The following is an 18,406-nucleotide window of genomic DNA, read 5'->3' as shown; positions in this document are numbered from 1 at the left end:
GGTAGCCACGGGGCAGGCAAGGGGCTGCTTCCCCCGGCCACCATGCTCAGCACCACCTTGTAACCCAGCCCCACTACCAGCCTGGGCCCCGCATGGCTCCAGGCTCACCCATGGGGGCTGCATGTGGCGACAGCAGCTATGGTGCCCCTGCTTGCCACCCTGGGCAGTGTTTGCCACCTCCGCCTCTGTGCTGCCCAGCGTGTGAGCTTCGGGCAGGCAACAGCAAACACTGCCCAGCGCGGCACGCGGGTGGGCCACAGCTGCTGCTGCCATGCGCAGCCCCGACGGGTGAGCCTGGAGCCAGCACGGGGCCCAGGCTGGCAGTGGGGCCGGGTTACAAGCTGGTGTTGAACATGGGGAAAAGCGGCCCCTAGCTCCCCTGCGGCCCGGGCCCCATGCTGCAGCTGCTTGCAGCCCGCATGGGGCTGCCTGTGACTGCTCAGGGCAGCCCTGCATGGGCTGTGAGCGCCTGCAGCAGGGAGCGCCGACCATGGGGCAGGCGAGGGGCCGCTTTTCCCCACACTCAGCACCAGCTTCTTCCCTGCCAGCGAGCAGGGGGTGGTTGGGGGTGTGTGCTGCCCCCCCTGCCTATACCACCGGGCTGGGGGGCACGGAATGAGTGGGTGGGGAGCCAGCGGAGGCATGGGGCCCACACCGGTGTCCCGGGGCCAGTGCTGGTGGGGCCAAGAGCAGGATGGCAGGAGCACAGGGTTCCAGTTGGCAAGGGCTCTATGGAGCCGGGCCAGCTCCCCCCTCTCCCTGCTGGTGCAGCCCAGCCCGGCTCCACAGACCCCTGCAAGCCTGTGCCCTGCTCTGGGCCCCACCGCTGCTGGCCCTGGGACATTAGTCCCAAGATGGTGACCAGGGGGTGGGGCACCTGTCAAGGGGCGGGGCTACCCATGTGGCCCTCGACAGCCTGCCAAAACTGGGTAAGCGGTCCTCCACCCAAAATAATTGCCCGCCCCTGATCTAGGTAAATCAGATTATTCGCATATCGGTAGACTGGTTCGCTTGCTATTGATCCCAGCAAAATGTAAGAGCTGATAGAGGATTCAGCTGGTAAAGCAGGAAAAAGGAAAAACTGATTCAATATCTGAAACCAGCCACCAAATTTAAGTGGAAATAACGCACAAATCTTAAGCAGAGTGAATAACAATTTGAACAAGCCTTTGAGGGAAGTGGTGGATTTTCATTCACCTCAAAGATCTTACTAAGTCTGTGTTTTTTGATTCCCATCTCTTTGGAGTCATGGCTTTCCTGTAAACGGCCCCTTATTCTGTAGGAATTCCTTATTTGTAAGTGTATAACTTCACGCTTGGCTGTGTTATGTTTTATTTGAATGGAACTGGCTTGCCAGTCAAGCCATGCCACATATTTAGAGTGCTGTGACATTGTCTAGTGTTAGTTGTTTTTAGTCTGTTTTTAGTTTTCATCCATTAAGTACTAAGTTAAGTATCTTACAGAAGTCTGTTATATCTCTTCAGTTACCTTTTATCAACCAAACTTGTAATTTCAAAGAGTGAATTTTGGCTTGTTTGCCAAGAATTTCCACAAAATCATGTTGGTTTTTATCATCATCTTTATTCTTTACTGTATTGGTGGGATTCTGTGTTAGCTTTCTGTACTATTTTGCTTGGGACTAGAAAATGCAGATAAGATTGACATGCAGATAAATTGGCATCAGGCAAACAGGATGCTGGGGCAGTATTTTTCCCTAGCAGATGTGTAACACACTGCTTTATTACCAGCAGATTAGAGTTGTCCTCCTCAAAGAAGTCCATCCTACTTCTCTCCAAATAGCAATCAAGAAACACTTGTCCTCTGCTTTTGTTTTCTACAAAAATGAATAAGTTTACCATCTTCATGTAGTAATGGACCTGTGCTCTTGCTAGATCTTATTTATTTTTTCTTCCTAGTATACCTATTGTCATTGACTCTGCCAGCTTGAACTTTTCACTGAACAGATGTCCTTAGATGTTTATATACTTTTCCCCATGCTGCTGGTTTACTTTGGTTGTTACCTGCTGTTCCCTTCTTCAGTATTTGGCACTTTTATTTATTTATTTATTTATTTACTTACTAATTTCTAATTACTATTTTCACTTCACCACTGAACTGTTATGGGCTGAATGTCAAATTTGCCCCCGATTTTTGTTTCTGCCATGCAGGAATGGCCCACCTGAGCCACTTCCTTGTGGCTGCATCAGGCCTGGCAGAGCCAACACTGTGCTCTGGATTAGGCCCATGGACCACATCCAGCATACAAATGCACCTTACACTGCTCACCCTCTTCTCTGGTTTGAGTTGCTGGTCTGTAATAAACCCCGACCTGTACCATCCCAGGCTTTGTCCATTTAGCACATTGATCCATAGGCATTCAAGAGCCTGCACTCCAGATTTAAACTGTATATCATGGTGTTTTACTGTGAAGTGTTACTGTAGACCTATCCTTTCATCCACATTCTGAAAGAACCACTTGATTAGAATGTGAATTGTCCTGCCAGGTTTCTGCAATGCCAATCACTGCTCAGTTTTCTCACAATGAGGACTTCATGCCATTTCCTCCTGGTTTATCCAAACTCCCACCATTGGCAGAAAAGCAGTTGAAGCTTCTCTTCCATTTCATCACTTCATCTTACCCTAACATGCCGAGCTTGTATTGTATTTGCCTTCTTACAGCTCTCCTCTCCACACTCTCACTTGATCATCAGTTTAAAGCACTCCCAACTGCTGCATGCAGTTTCCAAACAAGAATGTCCCCTCTATCTCCCAGTTGCAATCTCTCCCTGTAATTCCACAGAACCAAAACGGTCACCCTCCCATCCTGCCATGTAGCTAATCGTTCTCCTCCACTGTGTTCTGCCTCCTCTCAAGAATGGAAGCAGTCTCCAAGAATATCACTTGAACTTGCCTCTTTCAGCTTTTTTCCAAGGTTCCTAAAATCATCTCTAGCTTCTGTAGCTTGCTTTCTCCCACACTATCCTTTGCAAATGAGAAACGCCTCATCCAAATCCATAGAGTCACTATACCCTTCTCTTCAAAAGTTCCCTATGCTGGAGTGTGCTTTGTTGTTCCTGTCTTCTCTCCCCGGTCTGGCTCAGGCCATCTCTTAGGAGCCTCAGCATTTCTTTACAACAGAACAATTCAGACAGCATTTCTTCACAAATCAAAGCTTGTTTAAGGGTTGACATGGTCTAGGACCTATCAGGAGCCATCCTATTTTGTGTACTACTCTCTACTCCATACCAGCTCGCTTCCCAGCTAAGCAGCTGGCTGGCTTTTGTGCTCCTGATCAGTCTCTGCTGGGAGCTGGCTGACTAATCAGGTAAAGTGGAGCCACTGTCCTTAAAAGGGCCAGCCAATTTGTGACCTACTCACAGGAGCACAACAGAAGAGTGACTAGGCAGCCAACAATAGTGACTGCTGCTACTGGGTAGATGAGATTTGTATACATCCCATTAGCTTGTTACCCTGACTCCCATCACCTGTACCCTGAATCATAGAAGAACATGGTTTGAAAGACCATAATTGCTTGTCTTGGTTGGCTGTATGTGCATGTTCTAGTGTCTGGACAACAGACCTAAACATGACTGTAGACCAGGGGAGGGCAATTAGTTTGGGCGGAGGGCCGCTTACTGAGTTTTGGCAAGCCATTCAGGGCCGCATGATAGGCAGCCAGGGGCAGATAAATATTAATTTTCTAAATTTTTTAGGGGCCCCGCAGGCTGGATAGAATGGCCTGGTGGGCCACATTTTGCCCACCCCTGCTGTAGACTATAACTCTTACTATGTTGTAAATGTATTTTTTTTGGTACATATTTTATGGTAGGGACTATATGTTAACATTAGCTGATCTAACAGGGTGCCTGTCTTGCTGGGGCTGCAGTTTAACTTGTGATTTTTATTTGTCTGTATGTTTTAGGGATTTGTGCCTGGTCTGTTTGGAACTTCACACGGTGCACTTCAATTCATGGCATATGAGGATTTGAAAACAAGATACAATAAATATAAAAACAGACCATCAGATACAAAATTGGTAAGACAGCTGAAAAGAAAACTTCTCTTATGGTCTGGGAGCATTTAGATTGTTGTTTCTGCAGTTGTCATTTTAGTAGGTTTTGACAATTTGTGGCAGATTATAAAGCACAAAAATGGAAAATACTGATATTTTTTCACTTTTGACTTACTCGGTAAAAGTAATTATTTCCTTGCTAGCCAGTTAGCATTGTTCTCGCATGTTGGGGAAATCCACTTCAATTTTGCTGAGTATTTTATGACCGAAAATTTGGAGATTTTTTTAAAAATTTGTTTTCCCTTTGGAACACCTGTAATTTCACAGTTACAAACAGAAAAAGGTAAAATCTATGCAGATATTTTTTTTTATGTACACTTTTGTTCACGAGTTAAATTTGTGTTGGTACCTGAAGTGGTATGTATTAATGTGTAATAAGTAAATTTTGTTACAGCGTATATATGTATCTTAGGGAGGAAAAAACAGGGTATTGTTTAGCTCAGACTTTCAAAAGCAGTTTGATATTTCCCAGCATCTTATTTTGTTGTCTGTAACTTGATTTAACCTAAATTTAGTAATTTTTATTTTAGAACACTGCAGAATACATTACAATGGCAGCGCTATCCAAAATATTTGCTGTGTCAGCAACATATCCATATCAAGTAGTACGAGCTCGTCTTCAGGATCAGCACAATACGTACTCTGGAGTGGTTGATGTTATCCGCAGGACATGGAGGTAAGCTTGTAGAAATAAAAGCACGGTTCCGCTGTAAATGAAACCACCCTGTGTAGTCAAAGCTGTATCTGCTGGCTTCTGGTGATGAGGGGTTTCCTGCTACTGCATTTTTCTTAGTCCTGCAAAACCAACCTAGCTAGAACTATATTAGATTACAGCTGTACAAAGCCACTCAATTCTGGAGTTTTATGGGTTTCATTTGAGGGTTACATGTGAAGACAAAAGATGGGGATAAGTGAACACATAATTTAGCCTGACAAACCTGTTATTGACTTGTATTGCATAAAAAGGTGAGAAACTAAGCCCCATATACTCTAATGTAAAATCTGTCTCAGAATTAGTCACAAAAGTGCCTCTTGCATTAAATGGGCTCTCTGAATTTCTACAGCATTAACATAGGTGGTGTATCTGCAGGTGGGAATAGCTGGAGGTACTTAGTTATTGGCCAGTGAGACCAGAAGAGTCTGGACGTGATAATCTTTTATAGTGGGGGAAAGAAAGCATCAACTACAGCTCACTAAACAGAACTATTGCCCCTCAGTCTCCTCGCAGCTGTTAATGCCTCAGTTCAGCAAAGCCCTTAAGCGTTATCAGTTTAGGATAGGAGTTAGCATGTATTAAATTTTCTAGAATAAGGATGTTGTCTGGATTCAGAGCTGCATACGTTCTTTGTAGCATGCTGCAAAAGCAGGCAGGAACTCAATGGGCTATTTTGTATCTAAAAATACAGGGAGAGAAGAGTGCAATAAATGACATCTGCACAGAAAGTTTTACAGGTCAATGAAAAGAGTGAGGTTTTTCCAAAATTTCATTCTTTCACCTTAAAGAATATAAAGATCCATAAATCTGGAAATATAGCTTTAATCTAAAGTGGCTCTAAAATACATAAAGCAAAGATATCCTGAGGTTCTGTATTTGTTTTACTCTTCTTCTTTATGGTAAAAGTAAATATACTTTTTTTGTCTTTGAAGGAAAGAAGGAGTTCAAGGATTTTATAAAGGAATTGTTCCCAATGTGATCAGAGTGACTCCTGCCTGTTGTATTACCTTTGCAATGTATGAACATGTATCTAGTTTTTTGCTTGGTTTAAAAAAGGAAAATAATTAAAGGTAGGCGTTTGCATCAAGAAAAAATTATCATCTTTTGTTTTAAAGTGTTTTTTCATCTAGGGCAAATATTGTACACAAATCTGTCTTGCTTGTGGATTGATCTAGTGATTTGATGAGAGAATTTGGAGACGGCAGCTCTGGCTTCCTTGTCTTGTGTGGCAGTGTCTGTCCCCAGATCACTCCATTTACCTCTTCTCTGTGAATCAACCTCTGAGTGGAACTGAAATAACATGGTGGCTGGATAAAAACAGTCTTGCAACAGCTCTGATTATCTCAATCCTTTGAACTGATCCCTCAAAAAAGGAAAGGGAGCTAACTTCTACTTCGCTCTAATGAAACTGCTGGTGTCCACAGTGTAGTGTCAAAATTTTGATGGCTTTCAAATCTGCTAGTGCAGGTCCTCTGTCTGCTGTCTCCTTGTGAAATTGTATATACACTTCTCAGTGAAATTCAGGATCTCCTAAATCCTGACAAATTGCACAGATAAGTTTCATTGCTTAGAATGTCCCAAGCCAGTGTCCTCCACTGCAGCAAGGTACAGTATAAAAAGGCAGAGATTCAGTTTTCTCCAGTACAGCGTAGTGGGAGGGGCATGCTATCTACTCTGCATGTTTCATAATCTGCTGAAGTCCCAGCTTTAGGATAACACCCACAGTATCTTGCAAAATGGGGCATTTCTACTGCATCAGACCAAAGTCATTTTAATCTGTCACTGGCCATCTACCCCACTTTTTCTTCCTATCTTTGTTAATGCATTACATTTGAACTCTGGGATGAGCTAATACATGGATGTTTAGATGGACTTAATTTTAAAAAACAAAACTTGGTGCTTATTTTTGTAAATTGCATTTTTCCAATATGGAGTATGGCTTTTTCAGTGCAGATCATCTTTCTTTTGAGCATTATGGTCTGACAGCTTAGTAGAGTATACATGTCCCTATGTGGTCTCAAAACTAGCTTGAACAGGGGAAGGCTTTTTTTATTTAAGAATAAAACAACAGATGCTTTCTCTTTTACAATTTAAGGGAATGATTGTTCTCACCCAGGAGCCAGCAACCTTCTGTAAGCTGTGGGCCAGAACAACTAGCCTCCAGTCTGGCACAGGCTAGGTGGCTTTTGGGGCTGCCTCTGGGGACAGGGCTTTCCCTGTACCCATGCCAGGGAGCAGGAGGCCAGGGGAAGTGGCAGTGCAGGTGCAGCTCCCAGCTGCCAAGCCCCCTTTTGTAGGCAAAGCCCCCAGCTGCAAACAGGCTGCTGAAACCATTTGGCCCATATCTGAGTACAGCTGAGAAGGCAAGGAGAAGCAGCACAGGTGGAGCTCCTCACCTGGAACTGGGCAGGGGCACAAGCTGCACAGACCAGGTGTCATGTATCCCTTTTCTAATCTGTTGCAGCCCTTTGCCCAATAAATGGATGAAAGTACATTTCATAGAAATTCATCTGTAAAAATAGCAAGGGAACACACTCTTCAAGGGAAATGTTTTTCAGTGGTCTGTTTTTCTTAATTATGCATCTGGAAATCTACACTAGTAATAATCAGGCTTCTAACTAGTGCCATAAGACATTCAGTGGTTTTGTGTAAAATATCAGTTAACTGAGGGAGACAGGAACTAATAAATCTCTGAGCAACACTTATGCAGAATGTAGGTTAGATGATCTCTGCAAGCCAGACAGCTGACATGCAGTCTCTGTTCCTGAAGAAACTTGGCAAGTTTGCTATGCAATAATGGGATAATCTATGAGGAACCCATGACTGATCTGAGTAAGATTTAGTTTACACATACAGAACTAGTTTTAGCTTACAAGTCTGGAATTTAGGAAACAAAAATTAATTTAAAATACTTAAGCGAGCCATCCAAAGAGCTCCTTTGCAGTAGAAGGGGAATATTTTCTTCAGTAATGTTTAATTCTTTTATACACACACACACACTTAACTGAACTTCATTTTGAAAATGATGAGAGATGGGGTCTACTGGCTTCATCATGTTTATTTCTATATTTACCTTTCATGTGTACTTGAAAGGTTACCAGGTGAATTACTATATTAACTAATTACTCTTTAATAGGTGTTAACTTGTGCCTTAAGAAGGTGTGTTTGTGGTTTTTTTAAAAAGCTATGTGCTAGCATGTACAACTGACTGAATAGGGCATTGAGCTATTAATCATTCAGCGCAAGGCTTAGAACTACTCTGAAATCTACCAATCACAACATTGAAAATGGACCAAGGACAAACTTCTTGGGAGAAAAATGCCAGCTTCATAACTTGCTAGTGCTCAGCAGCATCACATCCATTGCTTCCAAGAATTAAAACTTAGCTGCCCTTGGTTTAAGTGGGTTGGAACAAAACTGAAACTAGGAGCTGGGAATTGAAGAGATGCAGGGGCAGTCTGAAAAGCAAATATTGTATAACTTGACAGACTGACATGGGCATTTAAAAAAGATCTGAGAGATGCAGCTGTTACATTTTTGCATGTTATACATGCTTTTGTAATTTCCTTTGATTTCTTATGTCTTTAGTATAGAACTGGCTTTCATGTTCCAAGCAATTTTCCTTCCTAAATATTTTGTAATAATTAAAACAAAGAAATTATTTATTTGGTACTATCATTGGATACATTGCACTGTTGGAGTGACTGTTTAGCATGTTTTACATGGCTGTGAGTTGTTGAATGGTCGGTATGATAATTTATTATCTAGTCTTGAGAGACTGATTGATTGCAAAGTTTTTTAAATGAGATTTAGTTTTTAACAATTATTTTGCACACTTTCCTGAAGGCCATAAAGCTCAAAGCATTTGAGCCTATCCTTAAATAGCTATTGTCGTCTTTCCTTGCAATGCAAGTATTTATGTAATAATTTTGTGCCTCTTATCCAAGTTAGTTGATAAACTGAAATAACACTAAAATTACTTACTAGTTTATAGCAGTAAAATTATTTACTATTACTGTCTGCACATTCATTATTCTCAAATACTATACTGAAAACAGGGGGTGCCAACAACCTCTTAACAACTTACTGAATGGAGCAGGAAAAGAGTTTGAAGGTCTGCCGAACTTTATCTGTTAAAATTGTCCCTGAGCAAGTTCTCACTGAAGTCAGTGGACATTGGCTCGGAAGTGTAGTAAGGTTGTAGATAGTATAGGATAAGTAGTGCACTTGAAATCTGAAATGAAGGCTAAAGTTTAGTGTTGTGTCCAGATCTTCCTATAAAATTCTGAATATCACAAATTGTATATACTGATGCACTTGTTGTCATAGCCATTGAAAAACTCTTTGCGTTCTACTGACAATAAAATATCCTGTTTGTTTTGTAAAAGTGTGTTTATTTAAGATATAAAAAGCTGTAATTTCAGCTATTACAAAAAAGTGATACATATCCATAACTAAATTTGACAAATGAATTAAAAAACTTTAATAAGCTTCTTTCCGATATTTGTGCGCTAAAACGCTATCATAAGAACTTGTGTTAAACTTAAGCAAACCTGTGCCTTCTGTTCAATAGCTATCGAAATTATAGAAATAATCACTTTCAAAGTAAATTGTATGTAATATATGTCAAAAATCTGATAAAGTCTTGGAGATGATGGATTAAAATAGGTGTTGGAAGAAAATCTATTTTGGCATCTCTTCAATTATGATACGAGAGACTGAATTCCATCCTGTAGAAGCATCTCCTCTTGGATAATCTGAACAAGTACCAACCCAGATAGCAACATCCACCAACCCAGCATTGATTCCTTCACATAATCCTTCCACTGTTTAAAGAGAAAACATTATTTCAACCAACGTAATATTGCCTAATATTCCCTTAACTTTTAAATCAAAGACCAGCAGTTTACCATAGCTATCTGAAGTTAGGGGTGCTATATTGCCAGTGTTAAAATTTTATTCACTTCTATGTTTAACTGGGTAATTCTCTAAAAAGGTAAAAGCCCATCACAGTATATCTTGGCCTCAACAGAAAATAGATGTAGCAAAATAGTCTTTTAATCTTTTAATGATACTGCTATAGGAAGTAGGCTTTTGAATCGTGCATGACCGTTCCACTTTTGTCAGTCTCCACTACACTGGCAGCAGCAATCAGAGATAACTAAATAGTGGTAATGAACCCCTTCCAAAACAGTCCATGATGGTTATACAGAAAGGGTCTCGCCACTTTTGTTACTGAAGAAATACAGTGCTTGCAGATGTTAAACACAAAAAAACTGCACTTGAATTTAACTTGGCGCGCTCCCACACCAAGCCCCATGCATGTCCAGAAGAGGCGCAGTGCCTTAGTTGGACCTGAGTTGCCCAGTGTCTACACAGATCAGAAGCTGGAGGAGGGCATTTTGGTGTTTTTATCTAACAGCCAACTGACTCAGCTTTAGATAAAAAATGTCAAAAACCCTGCTAATGCATCCAATCTATACAGATGCTATAGAGCCCGGTCCAAGTAACATTGTTGCTTCTGGTAAAACACATATTTTGCTGCTTTTTAAAAATTTTGTTTAAACATATGCAAGCAGCCGTACTGTTTAAAGGAAAGCAATGTCTTTCTCCACAAAGAGATGAGCTGCTGGCTTCATACAGTATGCCCCGTTACAGTAATTTAAAACAGTTGCAGGTATGTCAAAGGTCAGTCGATTTGATTAGAGGTCATTCTCTTATGTTTATAACTTCTAGGATATGAAGTCTGACTAAAGCAAGTACCACAGTAAAAATGGAACTCAATTGTAAAGCCAAACCCACAACAAAATTAATGCAAGTGCTGTATTTAATAGTCCAGGAACCTCTGCTTCCCCTTCAGGGGCCTTCAGGTTTCTAATGTGCACCTTTCTATAGGATTCCCACTGTGCTCAGAGACTCTTTTTTCAATCTATCCCTACTCACATAGCCTTGACATACATACCTGAAGAAGTACGATGTATATTAATAGTAGAATTCAACTCGGGGCTTCCTTGATCTAAATAAATTATAGCTTCAATAGGAAGTGGCCCAGAGCATTCAGCGCCATTAAACGTAAAATACCAGCGCTGGCAGCAGGCACTTTTACATTTGAGTCGAAGTGAGCCACTGAAGAGAACTCGCAGTGCGCTGTTAGAACGCATCTTTGTGAACGTGCATTCCTAATAGGAGAAGAGAGGGAAATTGTTGGCTACTGCACTGCATTAATTTCTAAACCGATTTCTACTAACTAGTTTGGGAATACACTAACCACCCTCTCCCCCATTCACTAAAAAAAAGGAAAAAGGGGGGAGGGGGAGGCATGCCACAACAAAATTCTCATCTGTATTTCAAACACCAAAGAGGGTAAGGAACGTGCTAGAATGTTAGGTATTTAAATATCTTTCTATGTTTTCTGGACCTCAAGCACTTTCCCTTCCTTGCAAATATTAATGATGTTATCAGCTCCCTCAAGACAGTCCACAGGCCACACCAACTAGCAGCCAGGAAAAGTTGGTAGAAAGGTGCTGTTCTATATTACTGTGGTTCTAAGCAAGGTAAGTATATCCAAACGACTTCTAACTCCCGATATAACATTGTTGAGTTCTCCTTAGTAGGCACCTTGGATTTAGCAATCACAAAATCAGTAAAAACCATAAAGTTCTATTAATTCTGATGCACGTTACAAAGTTGGATAAGAAATTTTTCTCTTTCCTAAAACATGCTGCTTTTCCCATAAAGTGCTAAAGAGCTTCAACCCATAGGCCATTCTGAAGTAAATACTACTTGTTACTTTAGGGGTGGTTCTTGTAACATAGCAGCCATTTCACCTAGTTGTTCTGAGGCTAGGATTTTTGTTTGCTTGTAGGGCACTCTTGCTACAAACTGTTTTGTGTTTTCTTATTTTAAAATTTCATCATTAAAGGCTTGCACCCATTTCCAGCCTGAGAAATTGGCAAAATAGGCTATGTCTAGTTGACTCTGCAGTATTGCCCAACAACTGTGTTGCCTCAAAGACTACACTAACAAAGTCATTTTGTGCGTCCAAGCTTTATTTCAACCTCAAACCTCTCCCAGGGGTCAGTTCTGTAGCACAGGCTGAAAACCTCAGCCTGTTTACATACTGCTTTGCCATAGCTCAGCTTCCAGCCTCCTGCTTCAGAAAGGGGTGCCGACCCTACCTTCTGCTGAATATACCATGAGACCACCTCAACCAAGGTCTGCTGCATGTACCATCAGACCACCTCAGTCTTTCACCTAAAACTATCACAGAAATGAGTAATACAGGTGCCTAGTTGTCTATACAGAAATGAATAATACAGGTGCCTAAACTAAATCTGTAAATGGGACCACTCACAAGAACAAAAGGAAGTTCTCACTGGAAATATGTGTTTTAAATGCATCTCTATAGACATGCATCTTCACCATGTGCTGTGGTGCTCCTGAATGTAAGAACATAAGGTTCCTTATGGGACTAACTTACTGCTATTTTCCCAAGGTCTATGCCATAGTTCAATGCGCTCCATGAACACTGTTTGAAGTTGGGCGTCCAAGACTCCTCAATGCTTTCTCGCATACACTCTCCTTTTTCTCCTTTGAGCCCGTCTCGACCAGGGATTCCAGGTGTCCCCGGGATTCCATTGATTCCAGGGCTCCCATCCCGTCCAGGAACACCGCCAGGTCCTTGTAAACACATCCCGTTATACTGAAAAAACACAAAATTTATTTCATAACTTGCTTATTAATTCTGATGCTTAAGAAAGCAAGACTGCTTGCTTTGCCCAAGTGAACAATTGTTTATAAAGAAACTGCAGTGTCACATACCTCTCAAACACGTAAGTGAATATATTAGCACTGGCAGTTGCATTTGCTGTAAATGAAGTACCAGAGACAGGTCCAAAGCAATGGTTATTTTGTTAATAGAAAAAAAAAAACATATAGCATCTTTTTGTGCAGTTAGTGTAAGTTCTCAGAACCTAAGAGTAAGGAGACAAGAAAAATATAAAAGACTACTTTTCAGTCAGCTTAAAATTAGTTAATTTTCACTTTTCCCTCCAGTGTTTGTAATACTTATGTAGAAACATTTTTCCTTATAAATTAGCAAACTTTTCTTGTGGAGCTACAGTCAACACACACTTTTTTAGGGGGCAGAAACACAGAGTTGCCTAGAGCAAGGCAGACCACAGCGCTCAAACATAGGTATTGGAGGTTAAGTACTAAATGGCAGGTTTAAAAAAATTGAGTGATGTGGATTTGACAACCATAATCTGCAATGAACCTGCATTCAGGACGCTGTCTCACACCTGCAGGAGTTATGTGCACAAAACTGTACAGTAATGCCCCAGAGCCTTTAGGAATGCAATGTCAGTATGGGTCCAATGTTGGCCCCAAATTATTTGAAAGCAAGTTTTGCCTTCACATATTAACAATTTCTTTTAAACAAAAATACCATATTTTCTCTCATATGCTCCGTGGAATAAAGTGTTAACCTCCTTTTTGAAGGGCAGAATGAAAAAAAAAATCTTTTCTTTTGTAGAAAGTAACTTGACACCCATTTTGCTGGGATCATTTGATCCCAGCAGTCTTTCCTGCCCACAAGCAGGGGGGCTGGACCCAATGATCCTTCCAGCCCCTAACATCTATGAAACTGAGACCACTGACAAATGTTTATTTAAAGGTGCGATTGGGTCTGATCCGTGATCCCAACCATCACACCTCCTGCTATGCTATACATGCATGGCAGAAGGTGCGACTGTGGGATTGGGAATCAGACCCCAATCATACCTTTTGACAGGGCAGAGGGAGCCTGAGATCATAATCCCAGGCACCCCCTGCACTGGCAAGTAGCAAGGTGGGTGCCCAGTGCTCCCAGCACTGAAAGCACACCAGTCTTGAAAGGCTCTGGTACGCTCCCAGGGCTGGGAGTGACAATCAGCTGACTGGCATTCCTAGTTCCAGAAGCCTACCAACCACATGTTCAATTAAGGTATGATGGTAACCAACAACAAAATTACATGCATTATGCATATTATGGGTAGGGATCTACTTAAAATACACAGAGGGCACAAAAGGTAAGTAAAAACCATCAACTTTTTTTTTAATGTTTAATTTAAGCATTTCATTTTTAATAAGTTGGGGTTTTTTGGTGATTCCATGCAAAATGGAATCCACCCAAAGGGGAGGGGAGTTCATGACGAGTGATTGCTCCTGGATGCACAAGCAAAGTCTAGCCCGTCTCGGAGGAAAGGCAGCAAAAGGGCACAGCAGCCCTCTTGGCTCTCCAGGGAACTAGCGGACCTCCTGCGTCTTAAAAGAAAGACGTACAAAGGATGGAGGACTGGATTCACCACCAAGGAGGAATACTCTGTTCTGGTCCGGACCTGCAGAGAGCAAACCAGGAAAGCCAAGGCTGCGACGGAACTCCAGCTAGCTACAAGTATCAAGGACAATAAAAAGTCCTTTCTTAGATATGTGGGGATCCGGAGGAAAAACAAGGGCAACATTGGACCCCTGCTAAACCAGATGGGACAACTGATGCCCAGGAAAAAGCAAACTTGCTAAATGGGTACTTTGCGTCAGTTTTTCACCAGTCCCACGGGACGCCCCTGCCCACTGCGGGACAGGGAGGCCCGGGTGAGGGAGATTCCTTACCATCCATCAAAGCTGACCTCGTGAAGGAACACCTTGACAGGCTGGATACCTTCAAGTCAGCCAGCCCTGACTGTTTACACCCAAGGGTACTCGAAGAGCTGGCAGGCATCATAGCTCAGCCCCTGGCACGGATCTTTGAGAACTCCTGGCGCTCTGGTGAAGTGCCCGACGACTGGAAGAAGGCCAATGTGGTGCCTATCTTCAAAAAAAGGGAGGAAAGTGGATCTGGCAAACTACAGACCCATCAGCCTGACCTCTATCCTTGGGAAGGTCTTGGAAAAGATTATCAAAGAGGCCATCCTATACAAGCTAGCTGACGGCAGTATCCTGAGGGATACCCAGCACGGGTTTGTAGCGGGTAGGTCTTGCTTGACCAATCTCATTTCCTTTTACAACCAGGTGACCTATCACCTGGACAAGGGGGAAGAGATTGATGTCATATGTCTTGACTTTAAAAAAGCCTTCGATCTGGTATCCCATGATCAACTCTTGGCAAAACTGGCCAAATGCGGCCTCAACCTCACCACGATCCACTGGCTCAGGAATTGGCTCTGCGGTAGGACCCAGAGGGTGGTGGGTTGACGGAAGTCAGTCGTGGTACCCAGTGACCAGTGGGGTCCCTCGTGGCTCTGTCCTAGGGCCTTTACTTTTTAACATCTTCATCAATGATGTAGACATTGGTGTCAGAAGCAGGCTCGCTAAGTTCGTCGATGACACCAAACTCTGGGGTAAAGCATCCACACCTGAGGACAGAAGGGTGATCCAGGCAGATCTTGACAGGCTCATGAAGTGGGTGAATGAGAACCTGATGGTGTTTAACACTGAAAAGTGCAAGGTTCTCCACCTTGGGAGGAAACACCTGCAGCATGCTTATAGGCTCAGCAGTGCTATGCTGGTTAGCACTACAGATGAAAGGGACTTGGGGGTCGTGACAGACCACAAGATGAACATGAGCCTTCAGTGTGATGCTGTGGCTAGTAAAGTGAGGAAAACGCTGGCTTGCATCTATGGATGCTTCTCAAGCAAATCCCGGGACGTCATTCTCCCGTTGTACTCGGCCTTGGTGAGGCTGCAGCTGGAGTATTGCATCCAGTTTTGGGCTCCACAATTCAAAAAGGATGTGGAGAAGCTTGAGAGGGTGCAGAGAAGAGCCACACGCATGATCAGAGGTCAGGAAAACAGACCTTATGAAGACAGGCTGAGAGCCATGGGACTCTTCAGTCTGGAAAAGCGCAGGCTCTGGGGTGATCTGGCCACCTATAAGTTTATTAGGGGTGTTCACCAGGATCTGGGGGAACGTCTGTTCACCAGAGCGCCCCAAGGGATGACAAGATCAAATGGTCACAAACTCCTCTGCAACTGTTTCAGGCTGGACATAAGGAAGAACTTCTTTACTGTCTGAGCCCCCGAGGTCTGGAATAGACTGCTGCCGGAGGTGGTTCAAGCACCTACTTTGAATGCCTTCAAGACACATTTGGATGCTTATCTTGCTGGGATCCTATGATCCCTGCTGACTTCCTGCCCCTGGGGCAGGGGGCTGGACTCAATGATCCTCCGGGTCCCTTCCAGCCCGAATGTTTATGAAATCTATGAAAATTGTGGGGAACACCAATTTTTGCAGTTATCATAGTTGCAGTTTCCACAAGAATTGCAAAACTGCAAATTGAGTAGATCCCTAATGATGAATAATAATTTTGTATCTTATTTTCCTTATCATGCCATTAATTGCTTGAATGTGTGGCCAGGCTACCACTTAAGGCGTGATTAACGAGTTAATCATGTCTTAAGTGTAACATCTACCAGGGGCCTGAGTAGCAGCTGCTTACAGAGCTGAGCTTGGCAATTGTTCTGCTCCCAATGATTCTCCTTCAAATGTTAATATTGCTTTTCACCTGGTAAGTCAGAAACTGCTCTCTACTATATTTCTCACATATAAATGCACACTGCAATTTTCAGCAGCTTGTTTTGGGGGGGGGAAGATGCATGTTGTATATGAGACAATATGGCATTTAACAGCATAAACAGAATGTTTGGGAGACAGGAAAGTACAATTTGGCTAGGACTACCTCCTCTTGTGTCCTGCTCCATCTCTGGACCCTGAACTGTGCAGTGCAGACTCATGCAATTCCAACTCACCCCAGGCATGCGAGTTCTGGTGAGTCAGTCCAGGGAGGAGCGGAGTTGGACAGACCTAGCAGAGCAGGGACAGAAGCAGCTGCAATAGGAAACTTCGAAGACAGATGAGGTCAGGATACTCAACTACAGTTTTAATTTTCAGCATTCTTTCCCCATCTGCTGACTGGCTGCTTGTTCCAGTCCTCACCCCTCCACCATGTCTCTTCATATCAGCCAACTCCTACTGCCCTCCATACTCAGCTCTTCTGTTTTCCTCTCTTCCTCACTTACCTCCCTCATCTTCCTTGTTTGGTTAATCCCCAACTAACAAAACTGCACCCAAAAAACCCCCTTGCCAAAATCAAAAAAGGATGGTCAGAGTCTGACAACACCCACAAAACATCACATGGGTCAGCCTACTTGTTACTATAGTCCTGCTGTCTATGTGGTTTCTACGTTTTTCAAGGCAAGGGCTGTCTCTTGCTTTGTGTGAACAGAACCAAGAAGAAGGGAGGGAGTGGGAAGAGTCTACTGTAAATAAGAGCAGAAGAATTGCCATTTACTGTGTCAGATCATGGTCCGTGTCCCCCAGTATCCTGTGTCACACAGTGGCAGAGAGTGGATATTGAAAGGGAGAGTGAACTGAGTATGACCAGGGTTTTTCTCCACTGTTCCTCTCCCACTTGCAATCTCCAGCATTTAAGGTCTAGGAAGTTCTGAGTCAGAGGCTGTATCCCTAACTCTCAGGCTCAATACTTAGTACCAGAGCCGGATTAATGCATAGGCAAACTGGCACATGCCTAGGGCCCTAAGTGAAGAAGGGGCCCAGTTGTGCTTATTTTACATATTATAATTACTGAGTGAAAAAGTAACATAAAAATTTCATCTTCACCTGGGAGCCCATGAGTTTGTTTGCCTAGGGCCCACTCAAGGGTTAATCCGGCCCTACCTAGTACTGATGCCCCTTTCCTCCAGGAATTTGTCCAATCCCTTTCTGAACCTGGCTAAACTGTTAGCTAAACTGCTGACAACATCTAGGGGCAACAAATTCCACGCTTCAATCACACATGGTGTGAAAAAACTTCCTTTTGTTAGTTTTAAAACTTACTACCTACTAGCTTCATTTTGTGTCCCCTACTTCTTCTATCAGGAGAGAGTAAATAATAAGTCCCTATCAAATCCCCCTCAACTTCCCCTTTGCCATAAATACCTATAAAGTCCTCCTGAGGCAGCAGAGAGACTCACAAAAAAGATTTTTTGCCACTGGCCCGCTATACTCAAAGAGCATAGACTCAGTGAATGCCCTAATGGCAAATAGTAATGGGAAGTGACAACGACACCTTTGTTCAGGTCCTTATAAAGACGCAGTGAAGGTGAGAGCCGCTTTCAACCCGGGCGAGAGCTACCTGATGCTGTTAGCTACCTTTACAGCCCGGTTGTGCTCAGCCAGCTCTTTCCATTCCTATGTAGTCCCGTTGCACTGTTGTCTGGTCCCGCTTTGTCCTGCAACGGATGCCCCCGAGGCAGGCTGAGGCCGGCGGAGCACCAGGCTCGGACCGTCCCGCTAAGGCCAGCCTGTCCACAGCGCGTTTGCACTCGCACTTGCGCGGCGGACTGGCTTCCATCCCAGCCGGGAGAGCACAAAACACCGGCAGCCTCTGCCTGAAGAAGGGTGATTAATTGTGCCCGAAACCTTGCAAAGAACAAGTTCTCGAAGTATTGGAAAAGAGCTCCCATTTACCCAAAGAGCCTTGTCTGCCTGCAGCCCACCTGGACGTCCGACTGGCGGCCCAGCAGGGGGCAGGCCCGGCTGACTCAGCCGGCTCCTCCGGCCCGCCGGCAGGACGGCCCCGGCG

The 18,406-nt window shown here is 43.4% G+C and overlaps 2 protein-coding genes across 2 annotated transcripts in view; one reads left to right on the top strand and one right to left on the bottom strand.

The window, feature by feature from the left end:
- SLC25A32 (solute carrier family 25 member 32) overlaps nucleotides 1-9,433 on the top strand; it is a 16,988-nt gene extending 7,555 nt beyond the window's left edge. The window contains exons 5-7 of the mRNA XM_006028523.3: nucleotides 3,923-4,036; nucleotides 4,603-4,748; nucleotides 5,720-9,433. Coding sequence (XP_006028585.1) covers nucleotides 3,923-4,036; nucleotides 4,603-4,748; nucleotides 5,720-5,855 — 396 coding nt within the window. The 3' untranslated portion in view covers nucleotides 5,856-9,433. The remainder of the gene's footprint in view (nucleotides 1-3,922; nucleotides 4,037-4,602; nucleotides 4,749-5,719) is intronic.
- A 2-nt stretch (nucleotides 9,434-9,435) lies between these two features.
- Nucleotides 9,436-18,406, bottom strand: part of CTHRC1 (collagen triple helix repeat containing 1) — a 10,740-nt gene continuing 1,769 nt past the window's right edge. The window contains exons 2-5 of the mRNA XM_006028522.3: nucleotides 18,292-18,376; nucleotides 12,268-12,489; nucleotides 10,750-10,966; nucleotides 9,436-9,613 (exon numbers count right to left, since the gene is read on the bottom strand). Coding sequence (XP_006028584.1) covers nucleotides 9,471-9,613; nucleotides 10,750-10,966; nucleotides 12,268-12,489; nucleotides 18,292-18,376 — 667 coding nt within the window. The 3' untranslated portion in view covers nucleotides 9,436-9,470. The remainder of the gene's footprint in view (nucleotides 9,614-10,749; nucleotides 10,967-12,267; nucleotides 12,490-18,291; nucleotides 18,377-18,406) is intronic.

This window comes from Alligator sinensis, unplaced genomic scaffold (assembly GCF_000455745.1).
Source record: "Alligator sinensis unplaced genomic scaffold, ASM45574v1 scaffold1115_1, whole genome shotgun sequence".
NCBI classification, from domain to species: domain Eukaryota; kingdom Metazoa; phylum Chordata; order Crocodylia; family Alligatoridae; genus Alligator; species Alligator sinensis.
This window is presented reverse-complemented; position numbering and strand designations above follow the sequence as displayed.